The 19,141-nt window shown below is 36.4% G+C and overlaps 1 protein-coding gene across 4 annotated transcripts in view; it reads left to right on the top strand.

The window, feature by feature from the left end:
* Nucleotides 1–19,141, top strand: part of LOC106882253 (stromal interaction molecule homolog) — a 276,144-nt gene that overhangs the window by 213,966 nt on the left and 43,037 nt on the right. For all 4 annotated transcript variants that reach the window (XR_016244776.1, XR_016244775.1, XM_052973512.2 and 1 more), the window contains exon 7: nt 10,136–10,199. Coding sequence is in view for 2 of the 4 variants with exons in the window: in XM_052973512.2 (XP_052829472.1) it covers nt 10,136–10,199 (64 nt within the window). In the remaining 2 variants the exon portion in view is untranslated. The remainder of the gene's footprint in view (nt 1–10,135; nt 10,200–19,141) is intronic.

Genomic DNA, 19,141 nt, shown 5'->3' with positions numbered 1-19,141 from the left:
ATTTGTTGAGCTATTTTGATGCTCCAATGTGGTATAAATAATATTGAACAACTATTGAATGGCAGTGTTCAATTCTGACACTCCGCAATTTGTTTTGTGTGGATTTGCTTCGAAAGTGGCCCTCATCTTGGTTGGTGTCAATCACTGAAGGTCATCTGTGACCTTTCTCAATTTCAAGGCTTTTATCACCACTACAGAATTTTTCGAACCAATGTTGATCGTTCATTGACTGTCCTCTGCCAAATGTTTAGTTGACAATCCAAGAGGTTTCTCTTGTATTGCATAATTAGCATAAATAAATAGAACAAAATCTGTACTTGGGAACGGTATATTACATGAAGATAAATAAAAGTTTATTTCAAAATAAACATCAAAGTTTAAGATAACAAAAGCCACCGTTATTTTTACACCAGCCTTATACATCGGCATCCTGTAGATAATTTATGCAGATAATTATATGACTGTTATTGGTTAGTCATTGCCACTGCTTAGTAACACAATATTCTCAACAAGACATGCCAAGCCCACCTAACATTAATAATCATTACCTGTTGGTTGGCATTACTCCACTTGATATCAGAAGTGGTGATGCCAGCAAAGTTGAAGAATCAAAAGCACAGGTTTATGGTTATCAACAATTATGAAGATTAAAATTTACAAAAACACTGACTCATCTCTCATATATATAGATATATAATGGTTATGGGTTAAGTATATGTACGTATATGCATATATAATATATGCCTGTGTATATGTGTGAGTATATATACACGCACACACACAAACACACGTGTATCCATGCACACACATATACTCTTTTACTCTTTTACTTGTTTCAGTCATTTTGACTGTGGCCATGCTGGAGCACCACCTTTAAGTCGAGCAAATCGACCCCAGGACTTATTCTTTGCAAGCCTAGTACTTATTCTATCGGTCTCTTTTGCCGAACCGCTAAGTTACGGGGACGTAAACACACCAGCATTGGTTGTCAAGCAATGCTAGGAGGGACAAACACAGACACACAAACACACACACACATATATATACATATATACGACAGGCTTCTTTCAGTTTCCTTCTACCAAATCCACTCACAAGGCTTTGGTCGGCCCGAGGCTATAGTAGAAGACACTTGCCCAAGATGCCACGCAGTGGGACTGAACCCGGAACCATATGGTTGGTAAGCAAGCTACTTACCACATAGCCACTCCTGCGCCTGTACATACAAATAAACACTTATATATATACATACATGCTCACATAGATTTGTATATGTGCATATGTGTGTTAGGTATGAAAATTATACCTTTTTTTTTTATTATTCAGGTAGTATATAGGACTACCTTAAGTCATAAATTCACTGCTCTACATTTTTTTAAAAGACAGTATGGTATAATTCGAAAGTAATTTGACTGCTATTCCTAGCAGCTCCTGTGACTTCATAACTATCCTGTGATGTTTACATATAGCTTTGTGTTAAATGTTAACAGTTGCTTGATTCTCAAAGACAAGCAAAGATTTTAATTGGTTGAATGTGTACCTGCCAAGAGGCAACTGTTGATTTTAAGAGTTATTTATCTAAATATGAACCACGCACACACACACACGCACACACACACACACACACACACACACACACACACATGTATAAATACCCATGCAAGTGTATGGACTTAGTGAAAGTGAATGCTTCTTGGCTGTTGATGAGAGAATTGCAGGTTTCATGTTTGCCACTGAGCCACACTTATGATACTGCGACATGAAAATTTGGCCTAATTCTTAGGTCAATGTTTTACACTCAACAACAATACATGGCTGCCAAAACTAAAAGCAAAAAAAAAACAAACAAACAAAAACGTCTGAGCTTGCTCTCCCTCCCCCCCTCTCTCTCTCTCTCTCACACACACATGTACAAAAGTAAAAGAAATGATTGGTGACAAGAGGAGAAAGAAAAGATAAATACTGCAACTGATACCTTATAACAGCTGTTAGTTGTTATACTCTGCCAGATTCAGCTGGTGTCCAAGTTTTCACCCTGTCAATATATCATAGCTCTGGGTTAATTTATTTGATTGCTGGTCACTTCATGTAGCTTCATGTTATGTATATAGCAACTGCGGCTGTTGTTGTTGATTATTATTCACCACTGGCCTAAGGTGGTGAGATGACAGAATCATTAGCATGCCAGGAAAAATGCTTCGCAGCATTTTGTTTGTTGTTACATTCTGAGTTCAAATTCCACTGGGGTTGACTTTGCCTTTCATCCGTTCAGGGTTGATAAAATAAGCACCTATTGAACACTGGGGTCGATGTAATTGACTGTCCCCTCCCCCCAAATATCAGGCCTTGTGCCTATTGTAGAAAGGGTTGTTCAGACTGGTTTGGTTTGTAATTTCTTGGTTCAGGCACAACTGCAAAATGAAGTGTATCTTGTATCTTCAGGGTGGGCTCTTTAGTGTCTTCACTTTTTCTTGCTTGAACTGAAGGGGAAGTTGTTATTATTAGTTCTCAAAGAGATGTTGCACCCATCCTGTGCAAATAAACGCCGACGCAGCCGACAGCTCTTTGATAACCTCTGGCTTGTAGCTCTTGTAACTCTTGTGTTCCTCATTGCCACCCTATCATTACAATTATTTTACAGACATCTTATGGTTTTTTTCCCTCTCATTAGAAGCCCCTCCTCTTCCTCTTTATCACCACCACTACCACCAAGATTAGTATTAACATCATCACCATGACAACTGATCCAGTAACATTATCTTATCATCATCATTACTACCACCACAACCATCACCACCACCACCACCACCACCACCACCATCGTTATGTGCATACCGTTCCATGCCAGCATGGTTCTGACGGGTTTCTTTGGCAATGTTTTATGACTGGATTCCCTTCTTGCTGCCACCATTTTAATCACCTCTTGTGACACACGAAAATATTACACCTGTTTTAATGCTGGAATACACAATACATACATACATACATCCATCCATCCATCCATCCATCCATCCATCCATCAATCAATCAATCAATCAATCATGCAGAACTGTTAATGTCTACACATTTTCCCTCTCTCTGTTTTTTCATTCCCTCTCCATTTTTCCCTCTCATCACTTCTGCTGAAGAGCATAGGCTTGAAATGTCAAAGACTTTTCCATTCTTTCCGAGTGTCAAACTAATACACTTGTTTCTTGTTCCCTCACTTGTCTTTGTCTTTTGTTTTCTTCTATAAATTTGAACTACATACACACATACATACATGCATATATCATTTTCATCATCATCATCATTATCATTTAATGTCCATGTTCCATGCTGGCATGGGTTGGACAGATCAACAGGCTCCAATATCTCCAAGGATTGTGTTTGCTTTTGCTTGGTTTTTTAGGGTTGGATACCCTTTCTAATGCCAACCACTTTACAATATAGAGTGGGTGTATTTTTCGTGTCACCTGCACTATTGTTGTCACCGTGCAGTTCACAGGACTATGGGCCCTGGGGTAGATGGTGGGTTGGCTTCATTATAGGGGACAAGGGGATTACTATTAGTGGTGGAGCAGAGCAGGTTCCTGCAGAAGGGTTGGTGTAGCTACTCGTGTTTAGCATTGTGTTATAGTTGTAAAATGATAGTCATTTTCTTTCATTTCCAATATTCTGCTATGAGGAAATATTATCATGCTTAGAAATGGGTGAGAGTTGGTAACAGAAAGGGCATCCGGCTGTAGAAAATCTGCCTTAGGCAAGTTCTGTCTGAACCATGGAAGCAAGCATGGAAAAGTGGACGTTAAGATGATGATGAGTCCATTATATGCATGAGTATCTGTGTGTGTGTGTGTGTGTGTATACATACATATGTACACACACACACACACACACACACACACACACACACACAAGTGTATGTATATGTATATACACACACACACACACACGCACACACATATATGGGTAAGCAATGTATGTTAATATACATGCATCAAAGTATATTGTTTTAGTTCTCTCAAAATGTCACAAATCTATTCATTAATTCAATTCAAATCAATCAAGCTTATTGCCATTGTTAGTAGGTTTTTCCATGAAAAATGGATAATAGACGAAAAAAAAGTATAAAATGAAAACATCAATGATACTTTCCCAGAGGGAATAGACTCACACTTTTGTTGATTAAGCAAGCACAATAACTATATATGATAAAGGTGCATGAAATTAAGAACTCTCTCTCATTTTTCTCTCTGTTTGTCTTTGTATCTTTGTTTTGTCTTTTGTCTCTATGGATTTGCTGATGTCTGTCTTTCTATATGTCTGTGTGTGTGTCTGCCTGTTTGTCTGTGTCTGTCTGTCTGTCTGTCTGTCTCTTTATACTATTGTGTATGTGTACGCATACATGTTTATGTGTATGTGTGTGTATATATATATATATATATATATATATATATATATATATATTTATAAACATAATTAAGGGATCAGCAAGCATTTGCTTCACCATGTACTGAAGTTCAGAAATAGCAGCTAAAAAAGCTGAGACTCCAACAGATAGCATTACTTGTAACTCACAAAGGCAAAAACAAGAAGAAAAAACAATGAAAACTATTCTTCTTGTTTTTGCCTTTGTGAGTTACAAGTAATGCTATCTGTTGGAGTCTCAACTTTTTTAGCTGCTATTTCTGAACTTTGGTATATGGTGAAGCAAATGCTTGCTGATCCCTTAATTATGTTTATAAATGTATGGGAACTTTTAAATAAGTTCTCCACTGACAATGGTGCTTACATACCGAAGGGCTTGGTAAAAATTATTAATTGTTGATTTATTAATAAATTAATAAATTGATAAATCTTTACCCTTTTAATTTGTATATATATATATATATATATATATATATATATATATATGAAATTGTTTCTGTTTAAGGGGGTTTTTACCCCCAATATTTACATGCTATTATTCATAGCTTATCTGCTCTAAGATCCAATGTTTCAAAGAAAGAATTATTTCATGTTCTCTTGGAATTCTTATGATGTCAACAGTATATATGTATGTATGTTTGTGTATATTGTATGTGTGTGTATAAATATATATATATATATATACAGGCACAGCCGTGGCCGTGTGGTAAGAAGTTTGCTCCCCAACAACATGTTTCTGAGTTCAGTCTCACTGAGTGACACTTTGGGCAAGTGTCTTCTATTATAGCCTTAAGCCAAACAAAATCTTATCAGTAGATTTGGTGCATGGCAACTGAAGGAAGCCCATCGTGTGTGTTTGTGTGTGTGTGTGTGTTGCTTAACAGCCAGTGTTGGTGTGTTTACATTTCCATAACTTAGTGGCTCAGCAAAATAGACCGATATCATGATATCTAGACTTTGAGAAAAATAAAAAATCCTAGGATCGATTTGTTTGATTAAAACCCTTCAAGGGGTGCCCCAAGATGGCTACAGTCAAATGACTGAAACAAGTTAAAGATAATATATATCTTGTTGATGTACAGTTAATACAGAAATTGTGTTAGTAATTTGGCCACTATACATTTGGAAATGTATCTTTTGTCAGATCATTCCTATGTGGAGCGCTCTCTACTTTTAATTAAATTCTGTTTTTGTATATATTTTTTTGATATTTGCATTAGGAAGGACATCCAGTTGTAGAAACCAAGCCAAAACAGACTGGAACTTGGTGTGCAGCTCTCCATCTTGCCAGCTCTGGTCAAACCATCCAATCCATACCAGCATGGAAAATGGACATTTAACCCTTTAGCATTCAGATTTCTTTGTCAAATGTATTACTTATTTATTCACATTGTGTGAAATTAGTCATGCATTATCTTTTAGCTTCAAGATTTAATAGTATGTTTGTATATCTTTAAAATGGCATTATAGGGTAGGTGTGAGAGGTTATTTCTCGTTAGTTTGTACATAAAACAAGTAGAATATTTGGGCCAGATATGGCCTGTTTAAATGCTAAAGGGTTAAGGATGATGAGGATTGGAATTTGTGAGCAATGTGCATTGCTAGTTATAGGTTTCTCAAGATGGCAAGAATGACTGTTTTTTCTTGTTGGGCAGAACAGAGTTGACAAGAAAATTTGGAAGATCAAGTTTATCAGTTTTGTTGCCAATGTACACATCTTTTGCTGATATGCGTTACCGACAACATAGCATGACTGCACAGACAGAAAGACAGACAGACAAACAGACACACACACACACACAAGCACACACACTCTTATGCATAGTACAATGTTGCCCAACATAGTTTTCTGTCTACTTAGAAAGGTATGATGACACTCACTTCTCTTCAGCTGAACAAATTATCTTTTGGAAACTGAAGATAATAACTTGTTGCATTTAATTTTGGCTGTGAATGAAGAAGCTATCATTTTCTATGATAAAATATATATCTCTTTGATTTAAGCTCTCAGAAACAAAACAGAATTTAATAGTGTTACAGTAATGTTGTTTATAACTAGAGATAACTACAGTTTGTATTTTTACAAATTATTAACAATAAAAATTTAGATTTGTTGTAATATGTTTGTGTCATATCTGACCTGTACAAAGGCCATTCTCACAGTGGTTTGCCATTGAGAAAAATTCTTGCTTTAGGTAATAGGTACTAGAAAAAAACCCAATAATCATTTCATGGTGAACTCTGGCTGAAAGATGAATGCATTTCTTGCTACTTGACAATCATCAGCACTTTTCTTGCCTGTAGGTGTCATTAATTGACTGCTGGTGTTTTCCAACACATTTCCTAAAGTGAGTATTTTCCTCAACAGCAAACCATAGTGAAAATTGCCTTTGTACTGGTTAAACATTCTTAAGCATGTTTGAACTGATCTAAATGTTTGTTTACTTGCAACTCTATTTTCACATTCATATTACAATATTTTGTTCTGTCCTTGGTCAGTGTTGCTCATTTTCAAGTCATGTTTTGCCACTTATTTAGTATAAAATGGTTTCCAAAGTCATTTCAGTTTGCTGATGAGTGCCAAAAAGCTAGAAAAGCATTTGCTGCTTCTGCCAGAGAATGCCTTGAAGTGGCTGTTGCCTAAAATTGGATTATTCTCAGTGGCATGCAGCAGTTAATATAGCCTTTGTAAAGTCAGATTTATTCCAAACACAAACTGATCTAAATGTTTATTTACTCACAACACTGCTCTTATTGACAATAACCTGTACTATAAAAATAGCAATTTCTTTGTATTGATTTTATTTTTTAAATATTTTAAATGATTTTTATTTTCTCACTGGCTTAGGCTGATAAAAATTTTTTACACCTTCCATCAGATAGTAAGTGACCAGATTGATTTAGTTATAAATTTACTATTGAAAACTATATAATGATTGCTTGATATCTAACTTCATGATACAATGGTTCTAGAAACAATTTTCAAATTAGTGTTACATTAATGATGCGTAAATATGTAAAGTGATGGACAAAAGTTAAAGTAAAAAATCTTTTTGTTCTTTCCATTACAAAGTTGTTTTCTTTAGCTGGAATATGCATGTGTGCTCATGCATATATATATATATATATATATATATATATATAATAATAATAATAATAATAATATAGATTTAATCAAAAGATTAAATGTGGTACTTAAAATGTTTGAGGCACCAGAATTTGGTAGGATAAAAACCAAAAACAAAATCAAGAGATTTGATATATCTTTGAAGAAAAGCAACAAAAATTCAATAGGTTATAGCAGTACGTACGCTTCGTACAAACTTCATTTATTTATGTAGTGAGAACACTACATCAGATGTGCAATGAAAATGTACTCCTCAGCTGCATAATGGAGTAGGAGATGAAGAAAATACCATCTTGACTGGGCTGTTAATCAACAGTCTAGTGAATCAAACATGAATTTGATTTCTATATATTCTAATTGGAGGGGTGCTATCTTACCCCTCCAATTAGAATATATAGAAATCAAATTCATGTTTGATTCACTAGACTGTTGATTAACAGCCCAGTCAAGATGGTATTTTCTTCATCTCCTACTCTTGTTTTTGCACACATCTACAAAATGACTTTCTAAAATGAAATTCCATTATGCAGCTGAGGAGTACATTTTCATTGCACATCTGATGTAGTGTTCTCACTACATAAATAAATGAAGTTTGTACAAAGCGTACGTACTGCTATAACCTATTGAATTTTTGTTGCTTTTCTTCAAATTTTATTCACCAAATCTCTTGATTTTGTTTTTGGTTTTTACCCTACCAAATTCTGGTGCCTCAAACATTTTAAGTACCACATTTAATCTTTTGATTAAATCTATATTATTATTATTATTATATATATATATATATATATATATATATATATAAAATCATCATTTAATGTCCATTGTCCATATGTCATGGAACGGATGGTTTGACTAGAGCTGCACCAAACACCAGTGTGATTTAGCTTGGTTTCTACAACTGGATGCCGTTCCTAATGCCAACAACTTTACAGTGTATGCTGGCTGCTTTTACATGGGACCACACAGGAACTTTTATGTGGCACTGCATATTTGTGTGTGCGTGTGTGTGTGTGTATATATATATATATATAGATAGATAGATATATATACACACACACATACAGGGTGCAGTGAATAAATTGTCATCTAAATTACACAAAAATGAAAATAACACTGACATCTCATTTTAACAGATATATTCACCAAAATTACATAAAAATATCTTAAAATACTAAAGAGTAAATTTATTCCATAAAATTGCCATTGGCTTCAGTCATGGCCTTTAGACGACTTCAGAATCTCCTGCAACTCTTCTGGACGGTCTCCTTGTTTAAGTTGGTGAATGCTGCCATAATCCTTGCCTTCAGTTCATCTTTGGTGTTACAGTGAGTTTTGTTGGTCTCTCACCCAACCATGCCTGACACATAATAATCAAGGGATTATAGTCTGAGGAGTTAGGTGGCCAGATGTCAGGGGTGATGGGTCGCAGAAATGTCTGACAGCCATGACTGGGTTCTCCTGCTTGTGTGACATGGTGCAGAGTCCTGTTGCCAGACACAGGGTCTTCCAGCAGCCACCATCTTGACCCAGGGCAGCACTACCTCCTCCAAGCACTTGATGTGTTGAGTGTGAGGCTGTGTGGGAAGATGAATGGAGGTCTAGTGTTGCCATCACTAGTGATCACTCCAAACACCATGATGTTGACTGGATGTTTGATTTTTATCACTCTCACTACTTTCTTGGCAACGGACCTGATTGACTTGGAGGGATTGTTGTCAATCATGACCTGGATCTCACCAACAAATTCAGGTGTTCTTTTCTTATCAGAATGATCATAATGAGTTTTCTGAGTTGCTGTACCTTCGTAATCACTATTAGACTCATCCACCTCTTTCCAAATTCTCTGCACTGTTCTCAGATTGACACCCAAACACTCTGAAATGCTTGTATTGGAGCTTCTGGTGTGAATGCCAAGCAGTACAACATGTTGTTTTCAAATTTTTGGCAGAGTAAATTGTATCATGGTGCTGTTTTTCTCACAGACAGTGCCCACCTGACCCTACTATACTGTGTAGTTGACAAAATCAAAAACAAACAAGGCACATGCATGAAATTAAAAAATACAATGGTGAAAATTTACCCATCACACCCTGTATATATAAACACACACACACACACACACAATAGTTGCAGGCATGGTTGTGTATGTAAGAAGTTTGCTTCACAGTGATGAAACTTTGGGTTCAGTCCCACTATAGGTATCTTGAGCATGTGCCTTCTACTATAACCTTAGGTCAATAAATGTCTTGTGAGGGAATTCAGCAGCCGACGCTGTGTGTGTGTGTGCACACTAATACATAAATGGCTGCCTGTTTGTCTGTCTGTCTGTCTGTCTGTCTGTCTGTCTGTCTGTCTCACTCTGTGTGTGTGTGTAGAATATATCATATTGCATAAATGCTGAAGGTTAATTTCTAATAATTTGTATATTCTGTTGTGTCTGAGGAGAGTCATTTTCTTTTTGTGCCTTATAATTTAACACACTCACCGGTAAAATTTCCACTCATTCCTTATTTTTATTTTCTTAAGATTCTCGTTGCATCTTGCAACTTTTTTTCGATAGTTTTGACCCTAATTTGTATATATTTTTTCATGTTATAGGCTGGATAAAGCACAGCAAGAACAAAATCTAAACGACAGACTAAAAGATGTTGAAGGAATTGAGGTGAGTAAGAACTGGGTTGCATTTATTTCCATTTAATTTTCAAATAAAACTTTTTTTTCTTCTTTTTTTATTTGTCTTGCTCCAATGTTTTGTTTTGAACATCCTTCTTGAAATCTACAAAATCACGTCTTGAACATAGGGAACACTCTCTCATGGTGGCCTTATGTTCCCTGTATAGCAAAGACTGGGATTCTGCAGCTACTGCACATGCTGATATCCTAGAATAAGGAGCCACCAACCACTGGGCCAAACAATAATGAGCTGTAGATCATTTGGTATTGGGTCACACAAAAAGAATAAAGTTTTAAGTTTTATATCTTTTTTTTTTTATTGTAATAGTCTACAACGAAATTATAGCAAAAATGAAGTGAATAGCATACAATGTAATAATTATGTTCACGTTATATTTATAATACTAGTGAAGGAGCACAGCTCAGTGGTTAGAGCAACAGTTCACAATCATGAGGTAGTGAGTTCAATTCCCAGACCAGACTGAGTGTTGTGTTCTTGAGCAAGACACTTTGTTTTATGTTGCTCCAGTTCACTCAGCTGTAGAAATGAGTTGCGATGTCACTGGTGCCTAGCTGTATCAGCCCCTTTGCCTTTCCCTTGGATAACATCCATGGTGTGGAGAGGGGAGGCTGGTATGCATGGGCAATTGCTGGTCTTCCATAAACAACTTTGCCCAGACTTGTGCCATGGAGGGGAACTTTCTAAATGCAATCTCATGGTCATTCATGACTGAATGGGGGTCTTTATTTTTATAATGATTAACATATATTATGCACTTTATTATGTTTTGTTATATACATGATTCCATCATCTGTGGAAAAAATTCTTACGTGAGACTAGTGCTGAGTGCAAAGAAGGTTGTGGACTGCTCTCTTAGACAACATCTAAAAGAAAAAAAAAGAAAGAAAAAGAAAAGCTATCTGACTACATGGTATGAAGTTACTCACCTACATATGCCAAATTCCAATCCTTAGGTGTGATATCTTTTCTCTCTACATTTTTCACCAGTTGGTGTTGTGCCAACCCCATTTGTCACTCTTTTTTTCTCTATACCTTCTCCACCATACCCCCTGCACTGACCACTACACTCAGTTTTTCTGCCTGGAACACCAACTCATTGGAATTCTTTCTTTGTTGATGCTTTCCTGTGGTCATACACTTGCAATTAAAGGAGCATTTGTCATATTGACCCAATTTTCATATCAGAATACCTACTGAGTCCATGTCCACAACCCTTTCTTCTATGCCCAAATCATGAGAAAAAAATTATGGTTTAAAAAACAAGACAAAAAATGACAGCAAAATGTGAATCAATTCACTTTTTAATTACTAAAAGATTGATGTAACTTACGCCCTACATTAGTGTAAAACATGTCTAAGACATGTTTTAAGTTCTTTCTTTTGTGTGATAGCAAAATCTTCTGAAAGTTAATATCAATTCCCAAGTGGGTCACAAAATTTTAATGATATCTACAGCATTGAAAGGTGAGCGAGACCAGGAAGTCTAGTTCACTTCTAGAATAAACCTGATTATATTGTTTTGTTATATTGCTATAGTTAATCTCTTTCTTTTTAATGTTTCTATTCTGAATGTTCTCTGTTAAATTCCAATGGGTCAACTGACAACAGAGAGTCCTTTGTTATCTTTTTTTTTTTAATTGATTTAAATCTTTTACTTAGTTTGTTATTGAATTTTTTTTTAGTTGATTTCTCTTGCATCAGAATGTCGCTATCATACAAGTGGTGTCAGTCATTTCTAATATTCTTAATTCTTATTGCCCACAAGGGGCTAAACATAGAGGGGACAAACAAGGACAGACAAAGGGATTAAGTCGGTTACATCAACCCCAGTGCGCAACTGGTACTTAATTTATCGACCCTGTAAGGATGAAAGGCAAAGTCGACCTCGGCGGAATTTGAACTCAGAACGTAACGGCAGACAAAATACTGCTAAGCATTTCACCCAACTTGCCACCTTCATTTCTAATATTCTGCAGAAACCTGTTTGGTCAAGGAGAAATATTACTTTACATTGAAATGGTTAAAGTTTGTGACAAAAAAGAGCATCTAGCTGTAGAAAATTTGATTCAGTCAACTTTATCTGGCCCTTGCAAGCATAGATATGTGGCTGTTTAAAATGATGATGATGATGGTTTGTGAATGTTTATAATATAGAATTTTATCTCTTCTTGGTGTAAATACCAGACACTATTTTAGGAAGTAAGCACTATCCACTCTGTCAGGAAGGGAACTTTAGCTGTTCTGTTACATATGAACCCCAGTTTAATCTATGCTATCAACCCCTCTCTCACAAAGTGGGCAGCTGCTTATCCATCAAGATGCAGGTACCTGCTTATGTCAGGAAATGGGCACCTGCATATTTGTCGGAAAGTAGGTATCGGTCATTGTCACCATGTGGACACTGTCCACTGTGGGAAGTGGACACCTGTTTATTTGTCAGGTGGCTGGAAGCATGCCAGACTGTCTACCGCTAAGTAGATACCAGTAACTTTGTCACATGGGCACTAATCCAGTCTGTAGGAAGTGGACAGCTGTTGATCTGACACAGAGTTAACCCCAACCCCTTTGTCACAAATATATTTTCCAGTTTTATGAACTGGGAAAAAAAAAAAAGTGCAATGCTCTCATTAGTGTTTGAACTCATGACTTACTTATTACTGTGTTGCATCTTTTCTTGACAGAAATTTAACTCAGACAATTATAAGTAAGTTTTTATAACATGAGGTTATGAGAGCTTTCTTACAACCCATTAATTTATAACTTGACTTGTAGCTAAAGTGCAAAAGAAAGTGTCCCTTTTATTGTGGGATGACTCGAGAACTCATTGTTATCTCATTGTACACCATTCTCTTGTTTGTATGTAAACTTTCAATTGTTTGTATTGCTGGATGAGAAAGGAGGGTTCCAGCTGAGATAATATCTGAACAAGGCCCCCACCCTCCTCTTCCTGAAGTGGAGTCAACAATGCAATTTTAGATTATACTTAGGCTTATCTATGTTGTGCAGAGAAAAAGACTTTGCTACCATGTCTCTTAAGTTTACGTAAGATACCCTCATTTCACATAATACTGAAGATCATGTAACTAAACTTCTCCACCAAAAAGAATTTGCTACCACTTCTCTTAGTTTATGTAACATATCCTCATTCCACATAATATTGAAAATCGTGTAATGAAACTCCTCCACCAAAAAGAAAGGACAAAAAAGTCAAGCAGTTCTATATTTAAGAGATGAGGAATTATGTACATTATTCACATTTGACAGTTATTTGTCCTCATTTTGTTTGTTGTTAACACACCGTTCCGGCTGATATACCTTCCAGCCTTCATCAGATGTCTTGGGGAAATTTCAAACCTGGGTTCTCATTCCATGGGCATATAGTGTAGTGGTTAAGAGCACGGGCTACTAACCCCAAGATTCCGAGTTCGATTCCAGGCAGTGATCTGAATAATAATAATAATGATGATGATAATAATAATAATAATAATAATAATTATTATTATTATTATTATTATTATAGGAATAGAATAGATATGAAATTCGAATTAGAAAAATGTGCCAAAGCAACCCTGAAAAGAGGAAAATTAGTTAAAAGTAGCAACATCACACTAGATAAAGCCAATGAAATAAGAGAACTAGACGAAAGCCAGCCATACAAATATTTAGGAGTCAATGAACTAGGTAGGATACAACACGCACAAATGAAAGAAAAAATAAAGAAAGAGTACTATAGACGAGTTAGATCAATACTAAAAACAGAGCTCAATGCTAAAAACAAGATAATGGGTATCAACACTTTAGCTGTCCCAGTTATAAGTTACAGCTACAATATCCTTAACTGGACACTAAACGAACTATCTAAAATAGAAAAATAAAAACAAGAAAAATAATGACAGGATATAGGATGCACCACCCAAAATCTGACAAAGAAAGGCTATACATACAACGCACAGAAGGTGGCAGGGGTCTTATACAGCTGGAAAACTATTATAAAATAACCACCATAGGACTGCAAAAATACCTACTCCAAAAGCAAGGGAAACTAATACAAATAGCCACAAAACACGAGCAAAACAAAAAACTGTTTTCAGTATTTAAGGAAGCTGACAAATACAAACAAGAAATCAATCTACCTAACAAATACGAAGAAGAAGAAGAAGAAGAAGAAGAAACAACAAAAGCTATAAAACAAATGAAATCCAAACTAAAACTAGAACAGCAACGGACCATGATAAAACGATGGCAAGAAAAGCCCCTACATGGTAAATACTGGGCTAAACTAAATGCAAAAGAAATAGACAGAAAAAAATCCCAGCAATGGTTGAGAAGCTCAGGACTCAAAGCAGAGACTGAAGGATTTTTAATTGCTGCACAAGACCAAAGCCTCCCCACCAGAAATTACCAAAACCATATAATGAAAAGAAACATAACAAGTAACTGTAGAATTTGTGGAGATGGACAAGAAACAATAAATCATATTATCTCTGGCCGCCCAGTCTTGGCTAAGAAAGAATATATTCACAGACACGACAGAACAGGGACCTATATACACTGGAAGCTATGCCAACACTATGGAATAACAACAGAAAAAAGATGGTATAAACACACGTCAGAAAAGGTCACAGAAAACGAGAAAGCAACCATATTCTGGGATATGCCAATACACACAGATAGAGAAATTAAGGCAAATAGACCAGATATAGTTGTCAAAGATCATGAAGAAAAAAAATGCTTTCTAATTGATGTATCAATACCAGCAGATGACAACGTCTCTCTAAAAGAAATGGAAAAACTTTCAAAATACAAAGACCTGGAAATAGAGGTAACTCGAATGTGGAATCTAAAGACAGAAACAATTCCTATTATAGTAGGTGCCTTAGGTATAATACAAATATATTCAGACAAATACATAACAAAAACACCAGGACTTACAAATATATATAACATACAGAAAATTGCACTACTGGGCACTGCACACATACTACGCAAAACACTTTCAATACAGTAAACATAAGAGCACCACAGCAAACCACAGCACATACCCAAGGCACACAGAGCTGCGCTCGGTAGTGAAGTGAAAGCACGTTATAAAAATAAAACTACTGAATAATAATAATAATAATAATAATAATAATGATAATAATAACATCGAAAAATACGTTTGGAATGAGAGCCCAGGTTTGAAATTTCCCCAAGACATCTGAAGAAGGCTGGAGGCTATATCAGCCAAAACGTTGTGTTAACAACAAACAAGATCATCATCATCATCATCATCGTTTAACGTCCGCTTTCCATGCTAGCATGGGTTGGACGATTTGACTGAGGACTGGTGAAACCGGATGGCAACACCAGGCTCCAATCTAATTTGGCAGAGTTTCTACAGCTGGATGCCCTTCCTAACACCAACCACTCAGAGAGTGTAGTGGGTGCTTTTACGTGTCACCCGCATGAAAACGGCCACGCTCGAAATGGTGTCTTTTATGTGCCACCCGCACAAGCCAGTCCAGGGGCACTGGCAACGATCTCACTCGAAAATCCTACGGGAGCCAGTCAGGCGGTACTGGCAACGGCCACACTCAAAATGGTGCATCTCATGTGCCACCTGCACAAGAACCAGTCCAGGGGCACTGGCAACGATCTTACTTGGCTTGCCGGGTCTTCTCACGCACAGCACATTTCCAAAGGTCTCGGTCAGTAGTCATCGCCTCGGTGAGGCCCAATGTACGAAGGTCTTGCCTCACCACCTCAGCCCAGGTCTTCCTGGGCCTACCTCTTCCACGGGTTCCCTCAACTGTTAGGGTGTGGCACTTTTTCACGCAGCTATCCTCATCCATTCTCACCGAGGACAAATAACCGTCAAATGTAAGTTATGTAAAAAATCAATGTTAAAGTTATGATGTTTTATAGGCATAGGAGTAGCTGTGTGGTAAGTAACTTGCTTATGAACCACATGGTTCCGGGTTCAGTCCCACTGCGTGGCACCTTGGGTAAGTGTCTTCTACCATAGCCTCGGGCCAACCAAAGCCTTGTGAGTGGATTTGGTAGATGGAAACTGAAAGAAGCCCATCGTATATATGTATATATATATATATATATATATATATATATATATATGTATGTGTGTGTATATGTTTGTGTGTCTGTGTTTGTCCCCCCAACATCGCTTGAAATTTTAAAATCTTATGAAATACTATGTAAAAGTGTAACTAGAAAAGAATTTTTTGTTTTTCTCTTTGGCTCTTTGGCTGATAAGTTGGCTGCATAGGCACCTTGGGTGAATGTCTTCTACTGTAGCCAAAGGTCAAGCCATGACCTGTGAAGGAAGTTGAGGTTGGAAACTGAAATGTGTGTGTGTGTGTGTATATATATATATATATATATATATATATATATATATATATATCATTGCTATTATGCAAAAGTGTCATAAGTCCATAATGTTGCTTTTTCAGAAAACGAAAATATAGTTTTACCATTCCATAGCAAAACCGTTTTACTACATTTTGACAGTTTTTGATGTCTTGGCATCTGAGGCAGCTGGAGATACGACAGTTTGACCAGAAGAACTGGCTAGTGCAAGCAAAAATAAATATTGCAAAAAAAATGCATTTGGCCAAATTTGGACACATGACAGTTTAACATAATAGCAATGATATATATTCGTAGAAAAAAGAAATTGAAAATGCACTGCAATTCATTTAGATTTTTTTATTTAAAAATTTTTAGACTTAACCAGTTTCAAAATTTGAGATAGAAAGATGTGGAGCTGTGTTGCAACTGCCTTTCTTCTGCAGTTACAACATAGTTCCATGTATCTCTCTCTCAACTTTTGAAAATCAGAGAAATCTGTGAAACTGGTTAAACCTTTAAAAACTAAAAAATAAAAATTTAAACGAATCCCAGTGAATTTTCAACTTCTACTTTTTTTATATATCTACCTATGTGAAATAAAATAACTTTGTTTTCTATGTATGTATGTGCATGTGTGTGCATGCATGTTTGTTCATGCATGTGCAAATAATTATGAGACCATTCTGTGCAATGGTAACATCACTACAGCTCCGCTATAAAAGCCATTGTTTGTGTTTGGACACAACTGGTGATGTTTGTTGACTTTTCTTACCAACAAACCACCTGATACTTCTGAACTTTTGAATTGTTCTGGAATACAAAATCCTCCACTTGAATAAACAGGTGAAGGTTGGCAACGGAAATAGCATCTGCCCAGAAAATTCTTGCTTCAAATTACCTCTCAGTCAAATCCATATCAGCAAACAAGAACAGATGTTAAATGGAATGAGCTAATGAGAGAGATATACACACACACACACACACACACACACACACACACACACACACACACACACACACACACACACACACACATGTATAGATCATGTGATAGCTAGGCTATCAGATATCATTATACATCACTAGTCACAATGCACTTTGCATCATTTTACTTTCGAATGATGCAACCTTGCTGGCTAGGCAAGCAGGCTAACATTCCCTCTGATCAGGTTCACCCATTTACAGCTGAGTGGACTGGAGTGCCATGAAATGAAGTGTTTTGCTCTAAAACACAATACAATGCTTGGTCTGGGAATTGAACCCACAATCTGGTGATTGTGAGTGAAACAACCTACCGACTAGGCCATGTGTATTGGGTCAGCCCATAAATGATGTGGTCTTTTATACTTATTTTTCAGAATTTTTTTAATCTAAAATAATCTTAATCTTTTTTAATCTAAAATATACTCTCCTCTATTTTCTACAATGCTCTTCCATCTATCTGGTAGATTTGCAAAGCCCCTCTTCCAAAATTCAGTTGTCTGTGATAAAAAATACTCCTCAAATGTTGTTCTGATTTCATCTACAGAATTGATATCTCTTTTGTCCAAATGATTTTGAAGACTGCGGAATAAATGATAATCAGATGGGGCAATGTCTGGTGAATATAGTGGATAGGACATCGTTTCCCATTCAGACTGCTCCAGCCTTTGGAATGTCATCCTCGTTGTATGTGGCTGAGCATTATCCTGATGGAAGAACAGCTTTTGTCTTGAAACTAAAGATGGTCGATGAATGGTTGAATGACCAAATCCAAGCTTCTCTGCTAGTTCTTCAACAGGTACGATGGGATTTTGTTCCACCAAAGTTTGAAGGGCAATCTCGTTGAGCTCTACAGATCTTCCAAGAGAAGTCTCGCCTTCTAGGCTGTAGTTTCTGGCTCGGAATTCCTGGAACTACCGTTGACAATGGCTTACACTTATTGTTCGATCACCATATACTGCATTAATATTCCTTGCACTTTCTGTTGCATTGTTGCCTTTATTGAACTCATAAAGCAAAATATGCCGAATATACTCCTTTGTCGCTTCAATTATAGCTTTGAAAAAATAACTGTTAAAATCGGACTGCACTCTTCAAAACTTGTACTAAGAATAAAGACAAGGTAAAATTACTACCTGCTTTTATTGCAAGTTGATGCAAGTAGTTTATCCCACCCCACTCCGACTTTTCATGCAATTGAAAAAACCACATTATTTATGGGATGACCTAATATATATGTAGTGGAAAAGGTGTATCAGTAGATATTGAGGTAGCAGATGAAATAAACATGTGCACGACTTCAAAGTAAACAATGAAATAACATCGATTTGTAGTTTAAATAATTCATTTAAACAACACTTGCACTTGCTTGTTGTATACACAAATCTTCACTACATCAATTTGTTACCAACTGCTTCGAGCTGGTGAAGAAATCAACAGGATGCATACTGTGAATGTGATAGTGTAAAACAGGACATGTCTTGTGTCTGTGTGTGCGTTGGTCACTTAGTGGTGTCTTTTTAGGTTCTGGGATATTGTCTGTCGTTCATGTTGAACATCTGAGAAACAACTGGCTG

The sequence above is a fragment of the Octopus bimaculoides genome, chromosome Z, assembly GCF_046866305.1.
Source record: "Octopus bimaculoides isolate indiv1 chromosome Z, ASM4686630v1, whole genome shotgun sequence".
NCBI lineage: Eukaryota > Metazoa > Mollusca > Cephalopoda > Octopoda > Octopodidae > Octopus > Octopus bimaculoides.
Note: the sequence above shows the minus strand (reverse complement) of the source record. Positions and strands in the feature narration are given on the sequence as shown.